The sequence below is a fragment of the Peromyscus californicus genome, unplaced genomic scaffold (assembly GCF_007827085.1).
Source record: "Peromyscus californicus insignis strain IS unplaced genomic scaffold, ASM782708v3 Scaffold_6__1_contigs__length_162567912, whole genome shotgun sequence".
Taxonomy (NCBI): Eukaryota; Metazoa; Chordata; class Mammalia; order Rodentia; family Cricetidae; genus Peromyscus; species Peromyscus californicus.
Genome location: NW_026294584.1, coordinates 16,123,614 through 16,142,844, shown reverse-complemented (window position 1 = coordinate 16,142,844; position 19,231 = coordinate 16,123,614). Strand labels below are relative to the sequence as shown.

General features: G+C 40.6%; 1 protein-coding gene across 6 annotated transcripts in view; it reads right to left on the bottom strand.

Moving 5' to 3' along the window:
• Cdk14 (cyclin dependent kinase 14) overlaps window positions 1-19,231 on the bottom strand; it is a 587,756-nt gene that overhangs the window by 408,121 nt on the left and 160,404 nt on the right. For 5 of the 6 annotated variants that reach the window (XM_052720087.1, XM_052720086.1, XM_052720089.1 and 2 more), the window contains one exon: window positions 13,975-14,069. The exons of the other annotated variant lie outside the window; for it this stretch is intronic. In XM_052720087.1, the coding sequence (XP_052576047.1) occupies window positions 13,975-14,069 (95 nt within the window). The remainder of the gene's footprint in view (window positions 1-13,974; window positions 14,070-19,231) is intronic. 6 annotated transcript variants of the gene reach the window in all.

The following is a 19,231-nucleotide window of genomic DNA, read 5'->3' as shown; positions in this document are numbered from 1 at the left end:
CGAGAAAGCTTTAATGTTTCTGAAAAATAAAATTAGCAGATGTGAGTGGGTGGACTGTTATCCCCCTTGGAATAGGTAAGAATAAGAGCCCTATTTTTCAACTTTCCCCTATACACAAAGAACACTAAAATCACATGACAAACCTCATTTATTACATAGCTACTCTATATAAATCCCATTTCTTCTATTGTACACTGTAATACCATATTGTGTGCATTAAGTCACAAAACATACACAGTTGTGTGCTGTAGTGCCATTTTCATACCCTACAACTAATAGGGTTGGTCCCAGTTTGATCTTTGAAACAAGTTGCAGACAACTTAGGCCCATAGACCCCAAATCTAAAAGGCATCAGGGCAGATTTAATTAAAAACAGACAGGAGCATCCCAAACAAGCCTCAAGATGTGATCCAATGTGCCTTTCTTCTGCACCGAGCTCCTATCTATGGACAGGCAACTGCTGGGGACAATCGATGTATAAAAAGCTAAGGTTGGAATGCCAATAAACCTGGAACCCAGTGTTTTCCATCTAGGGATTTCTGACTTTTATAGTTCTTTCAACTCCTCCTGATAGTGTTTCAATGGCGTTGACCCAGAGGGCAAGCAGTAAGAACTCTGTCTGTAATCTCACACATTCTGGAAAGGTGGTCAGCTGCTGCTGCTGCCTTTCTCTTCCTGTGCTTGTTTTAATTAAAGCATTCCTTCCCCCTGTTTCTCCCTGGGGCTTTGAAGAGCTCTTTGAAATGCATTTAGTACACATCAGTCTGGGTTTAGCTACCCTCTCAATTTATGAGGTCGTTTAATTTCAAGTTCAATTATTCAGCACAAATTGGCAGAATGAAATGCTAAAGAAGATTGACACTTTCAATCACATAAATCTCACGTTACATAAAGTGAGCAAATTCCTCCATTGTTCTTATTGACCTCTGAGATAACAATTTACTGCTGGCACAAACCAGTGTGGGCAGGTTCCTCAGAAGCAGCTTAGCAAGCTCCTGAGGAGGGAGGCCTTGGCATCTTCACAGCCACAGAAACTGAGGATAAGCTGAGAAAATGATTGGTGATCATGACCATCTGTGGGGTGACTTAGACAGATCAGCCCCACACTTCAGTTCCAGAGGTAGAACAAAGAGGTTGTTGTTCTTTCTCTGAATGTCACACAAAGTCTGGGAAGATCAGAAGCAATCACAGTCCTACCTGTTTACCATCCTGCCTACTCAGTTGCAGAGAGCAGAGGTTGATGACTTTACCATGCACTTGGGATCCCACATGTAAGTGTAAGGAGAATTCAGGTTCGTTCTGACAACAGCACCAAACGGAATATGAATACGCACATCTCATTTGGGGAGCTGATGTGGTAGGAGGTGTAGCTAGAGTTTTTCTGGTCCTGCCTGGCCCACAGTCAGGACAAATCTCTCTCACCTGCCAGTCCCACAGCAGCTCAGACCCAACCAAGTAAACACACAGAGACTTATATTGCTTACAGACTGTATGGCCATGGCAGACTTCTTGCTAACTGTTCTTATATCTTATATTAATCCATTTCTATAAATCTATACCTTGCCACATGGCTCGTGGCTTACTGGAATCTTCACATGCTGCTTGTCATGGCGGAGGCTGGCAGTGTCTCCCTTCCTCAGCCTTCCGCTTCCCAGAATTCTCTTCTCTGCTTGTCCTGCCTATACTTCCTGCCTGGCCACTGGCCAATCAGTGTTTCACTTATACAGAATGATATCCACAGCAAGGAGGCCTTAGCTCTATTTACAATAACCATGCATTCATGGGTACCCACACAAGCCACATCAATCCTTCCAAACTATACTGCTTAGCTTAAAACAAATTCCACTTTAATACTCAATTACTTTTGCTTAGTGAAAATCTGCACAATATCAAAATAAATCCATTTGCTTTTATTTTGAGACCTTCGGGGTTCAACAAATTTAGGCTTATACCAAAAGATTAAAATCTTGTATTTTCATGGGGAGTTGAGATCGGCCACAAGAGGGAACCCTGAGGAATCCCACAAGGAACACAGAGATGAGGCAGGCTTTGTTTGCCAGCACAGAAGCTATGGCTTCACACTTCAAATTCTGTGGCCAACAATACCCTTTCTCGTTTTTCCCTTTTGAAATACCACACCAGTTTAGCTAGACCTGTCTAACTACATGCTAGTTTATACAGGACATAGAAATCTCACCTTATATAAAATAACTGATGCACCTGTACCATCTCTCCTCAAGATCAAGTTCTACCCTAAAGCCATCAGTCTAAACAAAAGGCTGATGGCGAAGTACAGTATACCTCCTCATGAGCTGCTGCTCAGGGAGGCTCTAGAAGCCACAAAGTCATACAGACTCTTGCCATTTCTCTGAGAAGTCACACATCTCAGGATGAGAAGACACCCTACACCTTGACTGTGCCACAAAGCAACCAGGATGGAACGGAGGAGCTGGCAGCTTTGTCCTCAACAACATCAGCTGGTGCCCCGAGCTATGAATCCTAGGAGCTGTGGCACCTATCTGCCAGGCAAAACGTGGTCACCTGCTGCAGCAGTAGCATGACTGTTGTGGGGATAACCAATTGCTTTAAAATAGATTTGAGGCCACTCCACAAATATAAACCCATGCCTGTTACCTTACACCCAGTCAAAATCCCATGGCCGGGGAGGCCATAGGCGCTATCAGAAGGACTTAATACTGTTTCTCAGCTAAACGGACACAACATCAAACTGCCTTCTGAATGAGTATTTATCTTTATACACATAGACAAATATTCCTCTCAGTCTCGATCAAAGAAGTCTCTTTTTCTAGTGGCTAAACCAAATTGGTTACAAAACAAAATTGGAAGTAACGCCTCTAGGAGAGGGACTGGCAGGAGGAGGAGAGGAGTATCGTAGGGAATCAGAGGACGTGAACTGTTTGGGGAGAGAATAATGAGAATCTATTATGTACATGTATGAAAATGTCAAAGCACTACGACGGTGATGATGATGATGATGATGATGATATTAAGTTTCCTAAGGGCAAATCCACATCTAGTCCTTTTCTCCTACACCATTACTTTCATTAGCAGCTTGACTGGACTTGGAATCACCTAAAAGGCACAGCTCTGGGTAAGTATGCCTGAGTCTTTCTGAGAAGGGGAGGCCCACCCAGAATGTGGACAGCACCATCCCATGGGCTTACATCCAAGACTAAGTTAAAAAAAAAAAAAACAAAAGAACAATAAAGCATGGTGAGCGCCAGCATTCACAGTTCCCAGCTGCCTGACTGTCACCATGTGACCATTTCCTGCCATGGCTGGCTGTGGCTGTATCCCCTCAAGGGGATAATTATAAATAAACACAACAAACATTGGTAGAATAAACTCTAAAAATATTAACAAGGACTAGCAAAATAGGTCAGTGGGTAAAGTCCATAGCCACCACGCCTGACTGAGTTTAATCTCAGGACCCACATGGTGGAAAGAGTGAACTACCCCCCACAAGTTCTCCTCCACATACACGCCACAGCCACACAAAAATAAATGAACAAATATTTTAAAAGATATATTAATGAGTCCTGGCCCAGGAAAGTGGTGCACAACTGAAATCCATAGCATTTGTGAGCAAAAGGCCACAAGGATTACTGAAAGTATAGGGCAGCCTGGTCCACATAGCAAGTTCCAGAGCAGCCTAGACTAAGCAGTGAGGCCTTGACTTAAAAACCTAATTAAACATGGTAAGGTCAAAATACAGAGACCCACAACCAGACATTACAGAGGGGCAGTGGGAGGAGAGACCTTGGAATACTCAGCTCTAAATGGGATGTCTCCATCAAACGCCTCCTCTCAGGGTCAGGGAAATCCACAGAAAGGAAGGGGGTGGGGAATGGAGGACATCAGGAGGACAAGGCCCTCTGAATCAACTGAACAAGGCTCACTTGAGCTCACACAGACTGAAGCAGCAAGCACAGGGCTGACTCTGGTCTGCACCAAGTCTTCCACATATATAGTACAGCTTCCAGCTTAGTATTCTTATGGACTCCTGAGAGTCTGAACAAATGGGTCTCTGATTCTCATGCCTCCTCTTGCGTTCTTTTCCTTCTGTTGGTTTGACTTGTCCAACTTCGATATGGTGGGTTTTGTTTTTTCTTATTATATTTTACTGTATTACATTTTGTTATTATCCCTTAAACACCTGTTCTTTTCTAGTGAGACAGAAAGGGAGTGAATCTGGATGGAGGAGCAGGCTGGGAGGAAGAGAAAGAAGGAGGGGCAACTGTAATCAGGATATACTGTATGAGAAAAGAATCTATTTTCAATAAAAGAGAAAAATGGTTAAGTTCAGAGCTTTAAAAAAGAAGATGCATTGTCTACCCCCCACAAGAGCCACAGACTATCTTAATAAGCCCCAGAACTCGGCATAAGAAGCCATCTTTTGAGTTGTTGGTCAGAGTTGTCCAAGAGACTCCCAAAACATTATATGCTATTGATAACATCCTTGGATGCCCCACAGAAGTAGAAAATTAGTCTATTGCTGAAGACACCATGCATCTCAGACACGGGGCCTAGAGGACCTGAGCTTGATCTGACCTGAAAGCTTTCTACCTGAGTACTAACTAGCTTTCATGGTACCAGAAGGTACATGGCAAGCTTCCAAGGAGGGATACAACCAACAGTCCTACCAAGCTATGGTGCCTATGAAATACAACAATGACCAGGATAAGGATGCAATAGAAGCACTCATACTTTGGTGGTACCAGATCTCTGGTTGGAGTGAAGGCCTGTTAAATAAGAGGAAAATTATACCTTGATACTGGAAAACTAGCTTGTAGGGCCCTGGCTCCCCATATTAAGTAAACTGTTGCCTGCTTGCCAACCTTGACCAGATGTCCTCCCTATGCTGATTCCCTGCAGGTTTCCTTCTTCCTGAACACTCACCGGAGGTTCCTTGTTTGTGTATCCTGCATTTGGTGTAAACAACTTAGATGCAAGAATGTAGAACATTGGACAGCGAACTTCTGCCCTCCGGGGATCCTCCATTGTGCTTTAAGCCTGTATTTAAGGTTTCCTCCCTCCTTCAATAAATGGCATTCGGCATTCTGCTGTGACGAATGACCCGCTGTTTCTTGTCTCTATTTTTTAATCCACAGCCCCTCATTCGGACATGGTGGTGGTAGCGCAGGCCCTACTGCAACACTAGCTAGACCTTTCACTTCCGGCTCCGGAACTGTGGTACAACAAAATTCTGATATTTAACCACCAAATTTGTGGTTCTTTGTTTTGCCAGCCCTGGCCAGGTGGTGATAAACTCTAAACATGACACTGATACATCAATACAATGAACACGTGTGTGAAATCCTCACAAATGGGGAAATCACGGAAATCTCAAAGTTCAAGCAGCTTTTTGGGAAGATAATGAAAAACTGAGGAGGATGCTAAACAAATGTCTCAAGAGAGAGGAAGGGATGCTGACATTTACGAGAGAATGTTGAAGAGAAACAAGCTCCCATGGTTTGAAAGGCTCCCGTAATTATGCATCACTCTAGGAATGTACCAAACTCTCATATTCTTCTGTAGGGCAAGTGCATAGCTGTTGTCTTATCCAGACCTTGATATCTAAAAGGAAGGGAGTCCAGACAGCCTATCATTTCTTAAATCCAGTGAGTGGGCAATGGTATTCATCTCCTGCTGAAGGAAATAAAAATCTGCATGTGACCAGCAGGCTTGAGACTTCAAGAAATGCTGACAAGATCATTTTAAAACTACTGGAATGAGCTGGGTGGTGGCGGCGGCGGCGGCGGCGGCGGCGGCGGCGGCGGCGGCGGCGGCGGCGGCGGCGGCGGCGGCGGCGGCGGCGGCGGCAGCGGCGCACGCCTTTAATCCCTGCACTCGGGAGGTAGAGGCAGGTAGATCTCTGTGAGTTCAAGGCCAGCCTGGGCTACAGAGTGAGCTCCAGGACAGGATACAGAGCTACACAGAGAAAACCTGTCTCGAAAAACAAAAATCAAAAAACAACAACAAAAACCTACTGGAATGAAAGCTATCAATTGTCCAGAATCACCTTTCTCAAAGAGTAAAGGTACTGGGGAAGTCTCTTTTCATATCTAGGAACAATAAATGGAAAAACGTTCAACACTCTCCAGGATTTTCAAGTAAATCTGCACGTTAAACATTCAATGGATATGAACCTACACGTTCGCAGAACGCACCTTTTGTGGCAGGCAGTTCTAAGTTCTTGGTTTGCTTCCTTATCATCAAATAGGATGTTTGCTTTTGTCTGAATCACAATTGAAACAAGTCAGAGCATATGTGAGAACCATCTGGATTATTCAACAAGGACCAAATCTTTCCAAGGCTTTACAGCTTGTATAATAAGAAGGAATGGCGTAGTGATTAGGGGAAAAATGTAGTACAGCCAAAAAGACATGAGCTAAACATGTGTTGCTACTAACTACATGTGTGAGCATGAAAAGTTGATGAAAGTCCATGCAACAAGGCTGCTGATGGGTGAGGTGGGGATGACTGTGACACCTCTATCATGTAGGTCACTGCAAGAGTTAAATGACGTAAAAGTAAGTAATGTGGTTTACACCGAATAATTGTTGCATAATGGCAAGTTAGCATCACATTATTAATCTTAAATGTACAAGTAGTTTTTATATTATGACTACTAATTCTCTTTAGGAAAGATACAAATCTTGGAATGCAACCTCTGTAAACATTAGCTTCAGCATTCAAAGCATTACTCTAGCCATCCATGCTCCCAAGCTGCTTAGATCATTAATAGTATTATTATCTGGGGCTGGAGAGATGGCTCAGCAGTTAAGAGCACTGGCTGCTCTTCCACAGGTCCTGAGTTCAATTCCCAGCAACCACATGGTGGCTCACAACCATCTGTAATAAGATCTGGCCCTTCTTCTGGCCTGCAAGCATACATGCAGATAAAATACTGTATACATTATAAATTAAATCTTTTCAAAAATAGTATAGTTATCTGGCTCTACATTTTTTCCCATGCCCTATCATGTTGACGCCATATTGAAAAAATAAACCCTCTAGTAGCACTCAGAGTTAACACAATTACTACTTTTAATAGAATATTTCTGTGTTTCTTAGCACATAATCTTTATAAGGAATGTGTAATCTTCTTTCTCCAAAAAACTCTGAAGAAAAATAAGCTCTCTCTATATCCCAAATTAGACATAAATCAAAATTTTCCATTACATGTTCTGCTTCAATTTTCTGTCATAGATTTCATAAAGATGTTACAACAGGGATGGTTTGCAAAATTATTTTCAGTATCATTTGATAAAATTATTAAGGTGAAACAAGGCTTTTGCCTTGAGTTATCCTAAAACAGAAGCTTCCTACAAGCTTCTTGTCACTAAATACAGTTGCTCCCTAGCATTTAGAGATGGGAAAGTGTGGGAGAAGGGATCCTCAGAAACACGTCTAGGAGGTTTTTTAAAAATCCAAATCTGGAAAAACCTGTGCTCCAGCAAATTGAAAAATCTAAAAGAAAAGAATAGTTTTCTAGATACATACCACCTACAAAAGTTAACTCAAGATCAGATAAGCAATTTAAACAGACCTATAACTCCTAGTGAAATAGAAGCAGCTTAGCTGATAAAATTCTCCCAAACAAAAAAACCCAAGGACCAGATGGTTTGGGCATAGATTTCTACCAGACTTTCAAAGAATAGTTAATGTCAATACTCCTCAAATTATTCCACAATATAGAAACAGAAGGAGCACTGCCCAATTCACTGTGTGAGGCCACAGTTACTCTGATATCCAAACCACAAAGAGACCCAACAAAAGCTGTATGTAAAAGATTCAAAATAGGTGAGTATTTTTCACCCTGCACAAAATTCAACTCCAAATAGACCAAAGAACTCAACATAAAACCATATACAATGAACTATAGAGAGGAGAAAATAAGGAATATCCTTGAGCTCATTAGCAGAGGAAAAGACTTCTGAACAGAAAGCCATTAACACAGGCACTAAGATCAATAATTGATTAATAGGACAGCACAAAACTGAAAAGTTTCTGCATGGCAGAGGACACCATCATTCAGACAAAACAGCAACCTACAGAATGGGAAAAGATGTTTACCAACTACACATCCAATAGAGGGCTGTCTTAGGGTTTCTATTGCTGCAATGAAACACCATGACCAAAAAGCAAGTTGGGGAGGAAAGGGTTTATTCAGCTTATGCTTGCACATTGCTGTTCTTCACTGAAGGAAGTCAGGACAGGAACTCAAACAGGGCAGGATCCTGGAGGCAGGAGCTGATGCGCTTCGCCTAGTTTGCTCAGCCTGCTTTCTTATAAAACCCAAGACCACTACCCCAGAGATGGCACCACCCACAATGGGCTGGGTCCTTCCCCATTAATCACTAATTGAGAAAACACTGGATCCCATAGAGGCATTTCTGCAACTGAGGCTCCTTCCTCTCCGGTGACTCTAGCTTGTGTCAAGTTGACACACAAAACCAGCCACACAAGAGCTAATATCCAAAATACAGAAAAGAGTCAAGAAACTAGAAATCAAGAAAGCAACCTAATCAAAAATGGGGTACAGATCCAAACAGAGAATTCTCAAAAGGGAACTCAAATGGCTTAGAAACACTTAAAGAAATGTTCAACATCCTTAGCCTTCAGGAAAATGCATATCAAAACTACGTTCAGATTTCATCTTATGTCTGCCAAAATGGGTACAAAAAATTTACCCAAGTGACAGCTCAATAACACAGCAAGGATGGAGTGCAAACTTGTACAGCCACTATGGAAAAGTGCACAAGTTTGCACTCCCACTATGGAAATCAGTATGGCAGTTCCTCAGGGACATGGGACTTGAATTACCTCAAATATCTAAGTACAATACTCTTGAGCATATATACCCAAAGGACACTTCATCCTACCAAAGACACATTTGGTCAACCATGTGCATTTTTGCTCTATTCATAGTAGCCAGAAATTGAAAACAACCTAGATATCGCTCAACAGAGGACTGGATAAAGAAAATATGGTACATTTACACAATACAGTATAACTCAGCCATCTAAAAAAATGAAATTTGCAGGTACATGGATGGAACCAGAAAAAAATCACACTAAGTGAGGTTACACAGCCTCAGAAAAACAAATATGGTATGCATTCACTTGTATGTGGATATTAGCTGCTAAGTCAATGATAAGCAAGCTACAATCCATAGAGCCAGAGGTTAGGTATAGAGTAAGGAACTAGGGGAAATAAACAGATATTAGGAGAAGAAAATAAAAATAGATAGTTATGAATAGATGGACAGGCTGGAACAGGCGAATCAAGCAGCAAAGGGGAGGGGAGGGAGGGATGGAATACAGGGAGAGACAGCTACAACTAATGGCCATGTGAGGGGTAGCATGGAAACCTAATACAGCTGAAGCTTTCTAAAATATATACGTTCTCATGGTTAGGGTTGCTACTCCTGTGAAGAGACACGATGACAGCAACTCTTACAAAGGAAACCATTTACTTGGGGCTGTCTTACAGTTCAAATGCTTAGTCCATTGTCATCATGGTGGGAAGCATGGTGGCATACAGGCACACGTAGTGCTGGAAAGGTAGCTGGGAGTTCTATATGCAGATCCAAATACACAGGAAGAGACTGAGACACACTTCCTCCAACAAGCCCACACCTACTCCAACAAGGCCACACCTCCTAATAGTGTCACTCCCTATGAGCCTATGGGGGCCATGTTCTTTTAAACCACCACATACATACATGAAAGCAATCTAAATGAAAACACCAAATAATGGGTGAGACATAGCCCCAACTAGCCATCTAGGAATGGGTTACATCTAATTAAGCTGTTGGTCAGAGGGGTCCCATCAGAACCTCCAAACAATCAGGCCGTTGCTAAGATTATAAGCTGCTCTCCACAAACTGATAGCACAGCCCCCTTCCTGAAAATAACACTTACACAATTCATTGAACATGGAGAAGTCTAGATGGTGCCTGCCTAGCGCCTTCATGACTACAGGCAAGCATCTTGGGTATAGGAAGGTACCTCCGCACACTACCACAGAAGAAATGAAAACACCAACCCAGCTACAAACCTTCATTCTACTATGATGCCCTGTCTACAAGATATGCTCGTGCAGCCAGGCGGTGGTGGCGCACGCCTTTAATCCCAGCACTCGGGAGGTAGAGGCAGGCAGATCTCTGTGAGTTTGAGGTCAGCTTGGTCTCCAAAGCGAGTTCCAGGAAAGGCGCAAAGCTACACAGAGAAACCCTGTCTCGAAAAACCAAAAAAAAAAAAAAAAAGATATGCTCGTGCAATTGTGGCACAAAGCTTGTGGGAGTGAGAAAACGATATGTGATTTTACTGAAGGCCCACCCCACAAGATGTAGCCCACACCTTATACAGCTTTGGGTGACCGAGAACCAGAGACTAGATAGCCCAGGGACCTAAGGTAAAACCGAATATTATGGTTCTTAAAAAAATAATAGTAATAAAATGACTCCAAATAGCATTCTGCTATCCCCAAACATCAACACCTGGCTCAACCATTACCAGAGAACCAGAGAAGTTTCTTCCTGCAGCAGATGAGAATAAATATAGAGACATTTTGCAGAAAGTGAGAGACCATGGAACATACCACCCTAAAATAGATGTCTCCATCAAATCCCTCTTCTCAGGGCTCAGGGAACCCCACAGAAGAGGAGGCAGAAAAAGTGTAAGACCCAGAGGTGATGGAGGACAGCAAGAAAGTAAAGCCCTCTAAATCAACAAGATTTACAAGACATGAACTCAGAGACTGAGGAGGCATGCACAGGGCCTGAACAGGTCTGCACCAGATGGGGTCCTAGAGTTTAAAGGAGAAGTGGACACATGCCCCCATCCCTAAGCTAGAAGCGATCTCCAATTGATAACCACTTGTGAATGAAAATGTAGTTTTCTCCATGGGAATTTCACTGGGGAGACAAACCACTCTTAAGGGTAGGCCTCCTGCTCAACAGTAGATGGCCAACAGAAAAACTAACTTAGGCCATCTTTCTCCAGGTGCTCATGCTCTCTCTGTCTCTGTATCTCTGTCTCTGTCTCTGTCTCTGTCTCTCTCTTTCTCCCTCCCTTCCTTTTTTATTTCTAGTTAATTTTATCTTTTAAGATTTTTTCTGTTTTTTTTTGGTTTTTTTTTATCCTACAGGTCCTTATGTATATACTATGGCTTCTGATCTGGGGTTCTTATGGGATTCTTTAGTGTGCTGATGAGTGGGCCTCTGTGTCTATATCTGTTTCCTGTGCCTTTTCTTGGGCTCTTCTACTACTGTTTTGTCCTATTCCAGTGTGGTGGTTTATTTTTTTGTTTTTGTTTTTTTTCTGTTGTTGTTGCTGTTGATTTTGGGGGAGTATATCTTATATTTTATTTTACTATCTCTTAGAAGTCTATTTATTTTCTGATGAGAAACAGAAAGGGAGTAGATCCAAATGATAGGGAAGTTGGAGAGGACTTGGGAGGAATAAAAGTCGAGGAAGGAGTAATCAAATTATATTATATGAAAAAATTTTCAATAAAACAGAAAAAATATAATATAAAATGACTAAAAGCATTCTTTGATATCTGAGAAAATATAGTATCATTATTCAGTCACTGATATTTGTGTAGAAAACTCATCCAAATTGAAACATTCTCTTCTGGATGGAGAGGCAGTTTCACAAGACTCAGTTCAAGCACCCAAAAGTCTTCAGAAGCTCCTCAAACACTGTTTCACCGGGCTCCTCCACAGAGTGATGAAAGCCATAAACAGTCCTCGGCAGAAGAAGAGCTGAGCTGTTCAGCTGACTACAAGTCTGCTGGAGACCTCCAGGGAGGCAGCTTTCCAGAGTCACCTAGGCTGGGGGAGGGGGCTGACGGTCATAGAGCTGCCTTTGAGGCACCCTTGTTCCTTAACAAAAACAAATATCTATTGCCCAAACTCCTGTAACTTATCCTAATAAAGCCACTGGCTCAAAAAAAAAAAAAAAAGTCTGTCCTTTAATCTCAAGAAAGCAATGGAGAAAAGGAACTGTGGGAAAGAAGTGCTTCTCTGTGTGCAAGCACAGGCCAAAGTAGACAAATAAAAGGGAAGGAAATGAGAGTTTACAGTTTTAAAGCAAGTGACTTGGGGCAAGTGGAATAAATGTTTAATATAAAAGGATGCAACAGTGACAGTATGTTTGGATTTAGATCACTTATACTTTTTTCTAAACCCTAGATGTCCCTCAATGTCAGAATGGATAAAACGTGGTACAATTTATACAATGGAGTATTACTCAGCTGTTAAAATAATGACATCATGAAATTTCAAGGTAAATGGATGGAACTAGAAAAAAAAATCATCCTGAATGAGGTCACCCAGACCCAGAAAAGTAAATACAGTATATATTCTCTTCTATATGGAGATTAGCCATTAAGTATATGATAACCACACTACAGTCTGTAGACCCAGAAAGGTCAGGTATACAGAAAGGGTCTAGGGTGAGCACATGGATTTCCCTGGGAGGGACAAATAGAATAGATTTTACCAGTGAACTAGGGGCAGGTGGGGCAGGAACAGGAGGATCAGATAGGGAGAGGGAGGGTAGGGAGGTGAGTGGGAGAGAATGCAGGGAGAAACAGCTGAAACTGAGGGGCATTTGAGGGAGGGTATAGAAACCCAGTGCAGTGAAACTTCCTAAAATATATGAAGGTGATCATAATGAGGTCTCCTAATAATGGAGGATAGGGAATCAACTGGCCATCTCTTGTTGCTAAACAAGGCTTCCAGTACAGGGACTGGGTTGCAGTCAAATGACTTATTCACTAAGGGAATCACATGAAAATCTTCAAACAACCCAGGATGATGCTAAGATAATATATTACTCTCTGCAATCTGACAGTGGGGCATCATTGCTGAGGACAACATCCATACAACTCATTGAACATGGAGAGGTCCAGCTGGTGCCTACATGGAGCCTTCACTCCTACATTCTTTGATGTCTTAGATGCAGGAAGGTACTCTATAGGCTAGCAAAAGAGAAACATAAATACCAACCTGACATAAAACCTTTGACCTATAGTCTGTCCTTATATGCTAGGGTATCAGTGGCACAGAACTCGTGGGAGTAGCCAACCAATGTCTGATTTGACTAAGGCCTACTTCACTAGATAGAACCCATAACTGTCACTGCTTGGGTGGCCAAGAACCAGAGACCTAGGGTAAAACCAAACACTGCTGGTCTAAACTAACAAACAGCAAACAATAAAATGATATTCTGCCATACTCACAGATCAGTGCATTATTCAGTCATCAGCAAAGACACTTCCTCTGACAGCAGATGGGAACAGGATCAGGGACCCACAGCCAGACATTATTGGAGAGAAAGTCTAAATGTAATGTCTCCATTTAATCCCTCCCCTCAGAGCTCAGGCAACCCCGGGGAAGAAGAGGACAGAGAAGATGGAGACTGCCAGGAGAAAAAGGTCTGCTGAATCAACTAAGCAAGGAACACCTGAGCTCTCAGAGACTGAAACAGCAGGCACAGGGCCTATATGGGTCTGTACCAGGTTCTCTGTGTGTATATTACAGCTTTTTAACTCAGTATTTCTGTGGATCTCATGAGTATATATAGGCAGTATATATTGTATGAGAAAAGAATCTATTTTCAATAAATGGGAAAAATGGAAAAAATAATATTAAACACTAAACCACCATTCACCTGGGAAATAATTCCCATTTGGGGGTTCCAGCTCCATTGAGAAATAGTAAGCTAAGTTAGAAAAGTCTGCAGAGCCATTTGCCTCAGGAAAACAATTTCCATTGGCTTTTAGGTTTGTTTGAAGCAGATTCACAGGAGTCATGGAACCAAACAGCACGAAAATCTATTATGTAGTAAATTTGAGTTATTTAAATATGCTGTTATTTAATAGTAAGAGCACAGATACCCTGCACATATGACACATTCTTTAAAACATTTAACTTACTTGCTTTTCCCTTTGTATACTGTTGCATAAGATCCTTCCCCTAGCTTTTCCAGTTTTTCATATGAGTCAGCTTTTCCAAACTTGGGACTTGTCGGCTAAACATAAAACAGGGAAAACAAAACAGATTGTATCAATGTACTAATTTGCTGACACTGCATAAATAACTTTTTCTGATATAAGAATATTTTTAAAACAACGCAATAAACAGTCATAGTACAAATTCAGAACATACAAAACAAACACATGTAGGATTAAATTTACCCATAATCTAACCAAGGGAGCACTGTAAATATTTTGATATAGCATCGCCCAAAGCTGTCTTGCTGGAAATTGATTTTTTATATAGATGTTGTCGCACTCAATATACGTTTTGTGATCTGTGTTCTCATATTCAATGTGATATGAACATCTTCTATATTATGGCATAATCTTCTAAGTTAGACATTAATAATCTATTATACGCAGGTCAAACATAGCCTACCCCATGTATGTAGAATAACTGTTACCTTGTTTCAATAGTTGGGGAGGAAACAAAAGACATGAAAGTTGTACAAAAATCACATTTTACTATCCACAGTTTTATTAGAATGGCCATCTTATCTACGACTTTCTAGTTATAACAAAGCTGCAATTAAAACATAAATTGTACAACGGATAATTCTGGGAATACTGTGTTACTTTTATGGTAAATCATGACTGTATACAATATTCACTCACAAAAAAATACTCCTCCAACATATTTTAGCAGTAAATCAAATAGATAAAGTACACTATTTAGAGATAACTGGTCGTTCTAATCTTGATTCTAATAGGTCAGAAAAAACCATTAAGGAGTGACCAATGAGAGCACATGAAATCAAAGATGTCTGTACTGCAGAGGAGACAAGCATCAGCATGGAGAGATGGCCTACAGAATGAGAGAAAATCTTTGCCAAGTGGATATGTCATAGAAGACTGACATAGACAAAAAAGGAAGGTCTGGAGAAACTAGACATGAAAAATCATCCAGTCAATAAATAGGTGAATAAATAGAAACTTTCTCAAATGTAGAAATACAAATGGCCAGTATCTGGAAATATTTCAACATCCTTAGCTATCAAGAAAGTGAAAATTAAAACAACATTGAGATGCTATCTCACCACAATGAGAATGGTTATCACCAGAGGGGGGGGAGGGAGAGAGAGAGAGAGAGAGAGAGAGAGAGAAAGAGGGGGGACAGAGAATGCTTGAGAACCATTATACAATGCTGGTGAGAAAGTAACTTAGTAATTTTACTATAGAAGTGAGGAACTCACAATATACAAGACATGCGACCCACCAAGAGCATCAGCAGCAGATTAACTTGATGAAACTATGGTTTATACACACAGTGGAATTTTATTCAGCCATAATGAAGCTGAAATTCATAGCATCTTCAGGAAAATTGATAGAGATTATCACTAACATGATAAAGTTATGTAAAAATGACAATAACACAACCACCACAAGTCAGACTCAGAAATACATGAACCATGTTTTCTATCATATATGGACACACCTATCTATCTGTGTGTGAGGTATGTGTAAATTCATATATAAGACATGTACAGATACCATGAAAGAAGACAGACTACGATGAGGGAGGAAAGGTACTGTGGATATGTTCTGTATGCTGTGACTGTGTTGCTCCGATTGGTTGATAAATAAAAGGCTGATTGGCCAGTAGCCTGGCAGGAAGTATAGGTGGGACAAGCAGAGAAGAGAATGCTGGAAAGTGGAAGGCTGAGTCAGGAGATGCTGCCAGCCGCCACCACCATGAGAAGTAAGATGTAAAGTACCAGTAAGCCACAAGCCACGTGGCAACTTATAGATCAATAGAAATGGGTTAATTTAAGATATAAGAACTAGATAACAAGAAGCCTGAGCCATTAGGCCAAACAGTTTAATTAATATAAGCTAAGCGTCTGTGTGTTTATTTGGGTCTGAGTGGCTGCAGGCCTGGGCAGGACTGGAGATAACTCCAGCTAAAAATGGTGCCCAACAGCTAGAGTTTCCACCTAAAACCTGAGAAAGAAGATTCTAAAACGGAGCTAAAAACAGCTTCCTAGTTGTCTCTACCAAGTTAGCTACAGCCTGGGGGCTTGAGCTACTCTATGGCAGGTTCGTGGTGTGTGGACTTGACCTACAGCATGGCGGGAATGAGGCAAGCCGCACATTACCCTGCATGGTAGATTTAGCCTTTGCTAGTACAGATAAAAAAAAAGAGAGAGAGAGAAAAAAAGAGAGGTTTCTGGGCTATAGGCTGCTTTGATAGAAGCATAGACCCACTGTTTCTGAGAGTTGATGGTACATATGGCTTCCAGACCCAGAGCTGGTGGTAAACATACCACCGCCATGTTGGGAAGCTGAGGTGGGCGGAGTCATTCAGTACTAACCACTGCAGTTTAAAGCAACAGATTCACAGTAAGACCGATTCAGATGGGATAAACCTCTAAATGCTTTACAGTGTGTGTAAAAATGTACGCAGGCTTGGAAGAGAGAAAAAAAAGTAATACATGAAGTTATATAAAGAAATAGTTATAAAAAATAAAGTATTTAAAGAGAAAGTAAAAGTAATATAAAAAATAAGCCACATAAAGATGGATGTTACACAGAGAATTTGGATTGTGTTGTCTTTGATATTTTTAACTGCAGAAAGACATTTGATTGTAAAGACTGCTCAGGTAAACACACATGTATATTTTAAAGGTACCTTGACTTCAATATTTGAATCTAAAGATATGTTGCTTTGGAAAGGAGACTCTGCTTTTGTTTCCACAGAAAGCAAGAGGCTATGAATTTGTTCCAGATTAAGATATATCAGGTTTGACCAGAAAAGAGCCCCTGAAAGGTCTCCAATGACACTATGACCCAGATAATCCAACTTCCACAACGGTTTCAAGGCAACTGGCTCAGACAATATAGCCTCATGGACTACTCCATAATCCTAAAATTTTCTTTGTGTCCCCATAAGAATACAGCACCCTCATTTGGCAGGAAGTAGTAAGAGAAGCTACAACCAAATTCCCAAATATACCAAGCTGGCTTTGGAGATGGAACTGGCTCACTCCTTCTCTAAACCCAAGCATATTTCTAAAAGAAAAGGTTGAGAGATTCTTGTGTCCCATATCAGAAGAACCCTTTGGTGTGGGACAGAGCAAAACCAATATTTTTATTTAAAGCAGGTTGATTATAAATGCAATCTCTTTCTAAAGAAGAAAAGGGGATACAGATATGATAGGATAAAAGGGTAACCTACTTTTAAAGAGCAACAACTTGTTTAGAAATGTTTTACATTGCTATGGATTTTAGTTTATTGATACAAGTTTAAACTTAATTTTGTTATACTGTATATATATTTCTATTTTCGTTTGAGGTATTATGTTTATGTAACTCATTTAGATTGTAATGGATAATTAAAAATACAGATTAATAATTAGTCTTCTATGATAAACAAACTTATAGTCATGTTAGTTAAGTTTTCTAGGTATATACAGATATATTTCAGACAGATAGGTAGTCTTCAAACACTTCAAAGACCTACAAAATATGGCATTTAAAATGTTTTAAAAATTTAGACTTTCTGAATAGTGAATCATGTCTGCTCCTGGCAGCACCGATTTACTTCAGAGAGGAGGATGGGCATCGAAGACACTCTATTTGGAGTTTATCTTCTTCTTGGCAAAAATAGCCATTTGGGCAAGAAACTGTTCTTGCCTGGACTGCTTGATTGACTGGACATGCAGGACCCATAGGAAGGTGACCACTGAACTTTGACTGGCGAACTGGTCCTTCAGGTTCCTGCTTCACAGAGGAAACTGCCAGACATTCTACAGGACACAGAGAGAAATGACTGAGAGAGTCTACGCCTGTAGGCTGAAAAGTGGATATCCCAACATTGCAGAAGAAATTTGGGTGACTATCCAGGCAGCCAGCTGTCTCTGTCACTCTGGATTTTTGGAAGTTGCTTACAATGCTCTTCCTCTTTACTTAGGTAATATTATATCCTTATGAAGTCTTTGATGTAGTTGAAGACTAGATAGCTATAATTTCCTTAGTTATGATAAAAGATAAGTTAGATATAAAACCTTACACTCACAAATACAGGACATAGGATATCTTCTTTAATTTTTCCAAATACAAATAGACTAGATATTATAAATAGACTAGATATTGTAACTGTAATTCTTGCTTGATAACTGTTTTGTTATATGTAATTTTACTATGTTATAGTTAGAACCTTACTTTTTGAAGAAAAAGAAAAGGGAAGTGCTATGGATATCTTCTGTATGCTGTGAATGTGTTGCTCTGATTGGTTGATAAATAAAATGCTGATTGGCCAATAGCCTGGCAGGAAGTATAGGTGGGACAAGCAGAGAAGAGAATGCTGGAAAGTGGAAGGCTGAGTCAGGAGATGCTGCCAGCTGCCACTGCCATGAGAAGTAAGATGTAAAGTACTGGTAAGTCACAAGCCACGTGGCAACTTATAGATGAATAGAAATGGGTTAATTTAAGATAAAAGAACTAGATAACAAGAAGCCTGAGCCATTAGGCCAAACAGTTTAAATAATATAAGCGTCTGTGTGTTTATTAGGGTCTGAGTGGCTGCAGGCCTGAGCAGAACTGGAGATAACTCCAGCTAAAGAAAGGGGATAAATGTGGCAGCGATGGGGTGGGGGAGCAGTAAAAGGAAGAAGAAAACACAATATCGAATATTTTCTCTCATAAGCAGAATCTAGATTTGCTTATACACACACATAAAACCAGAGGGGAGATGATTTACAGGGAGAAAGTTGTACATTGAAATTATAGGGGAGAGTAGTGGTCAGGATAAATAAGAAAAAAATACAATGATATAGACAAATGAAATGTCACAATGAAGCCCATTACTTGTATGCCAACTATAACAATTAACTTAAAATGAAAACACTAAATATGTTCTTTAGTCTCCTGCCCACCCCAAATGTGACATAGTGACTAAAACTGTATTCTTCAAAACTAACAATTCATGATCATGAAAAAATTATCTAATCATACATTTTGAGGAATCTTGAATGGTATAATGTAATTAGGAATAGAATTTCAGAGAAATGGCCCTAAATTCATAAGAAAACTATTAGATTAAAATAGCAGAAACATTTAAGTATACACTAGACTGGTCAACAGAGCAAGAACACTAAGTCTTTCCAAGAAAGGTAAGGGGAGACTTGATTTTATAAAAACAGGAAAGACAGTTAAG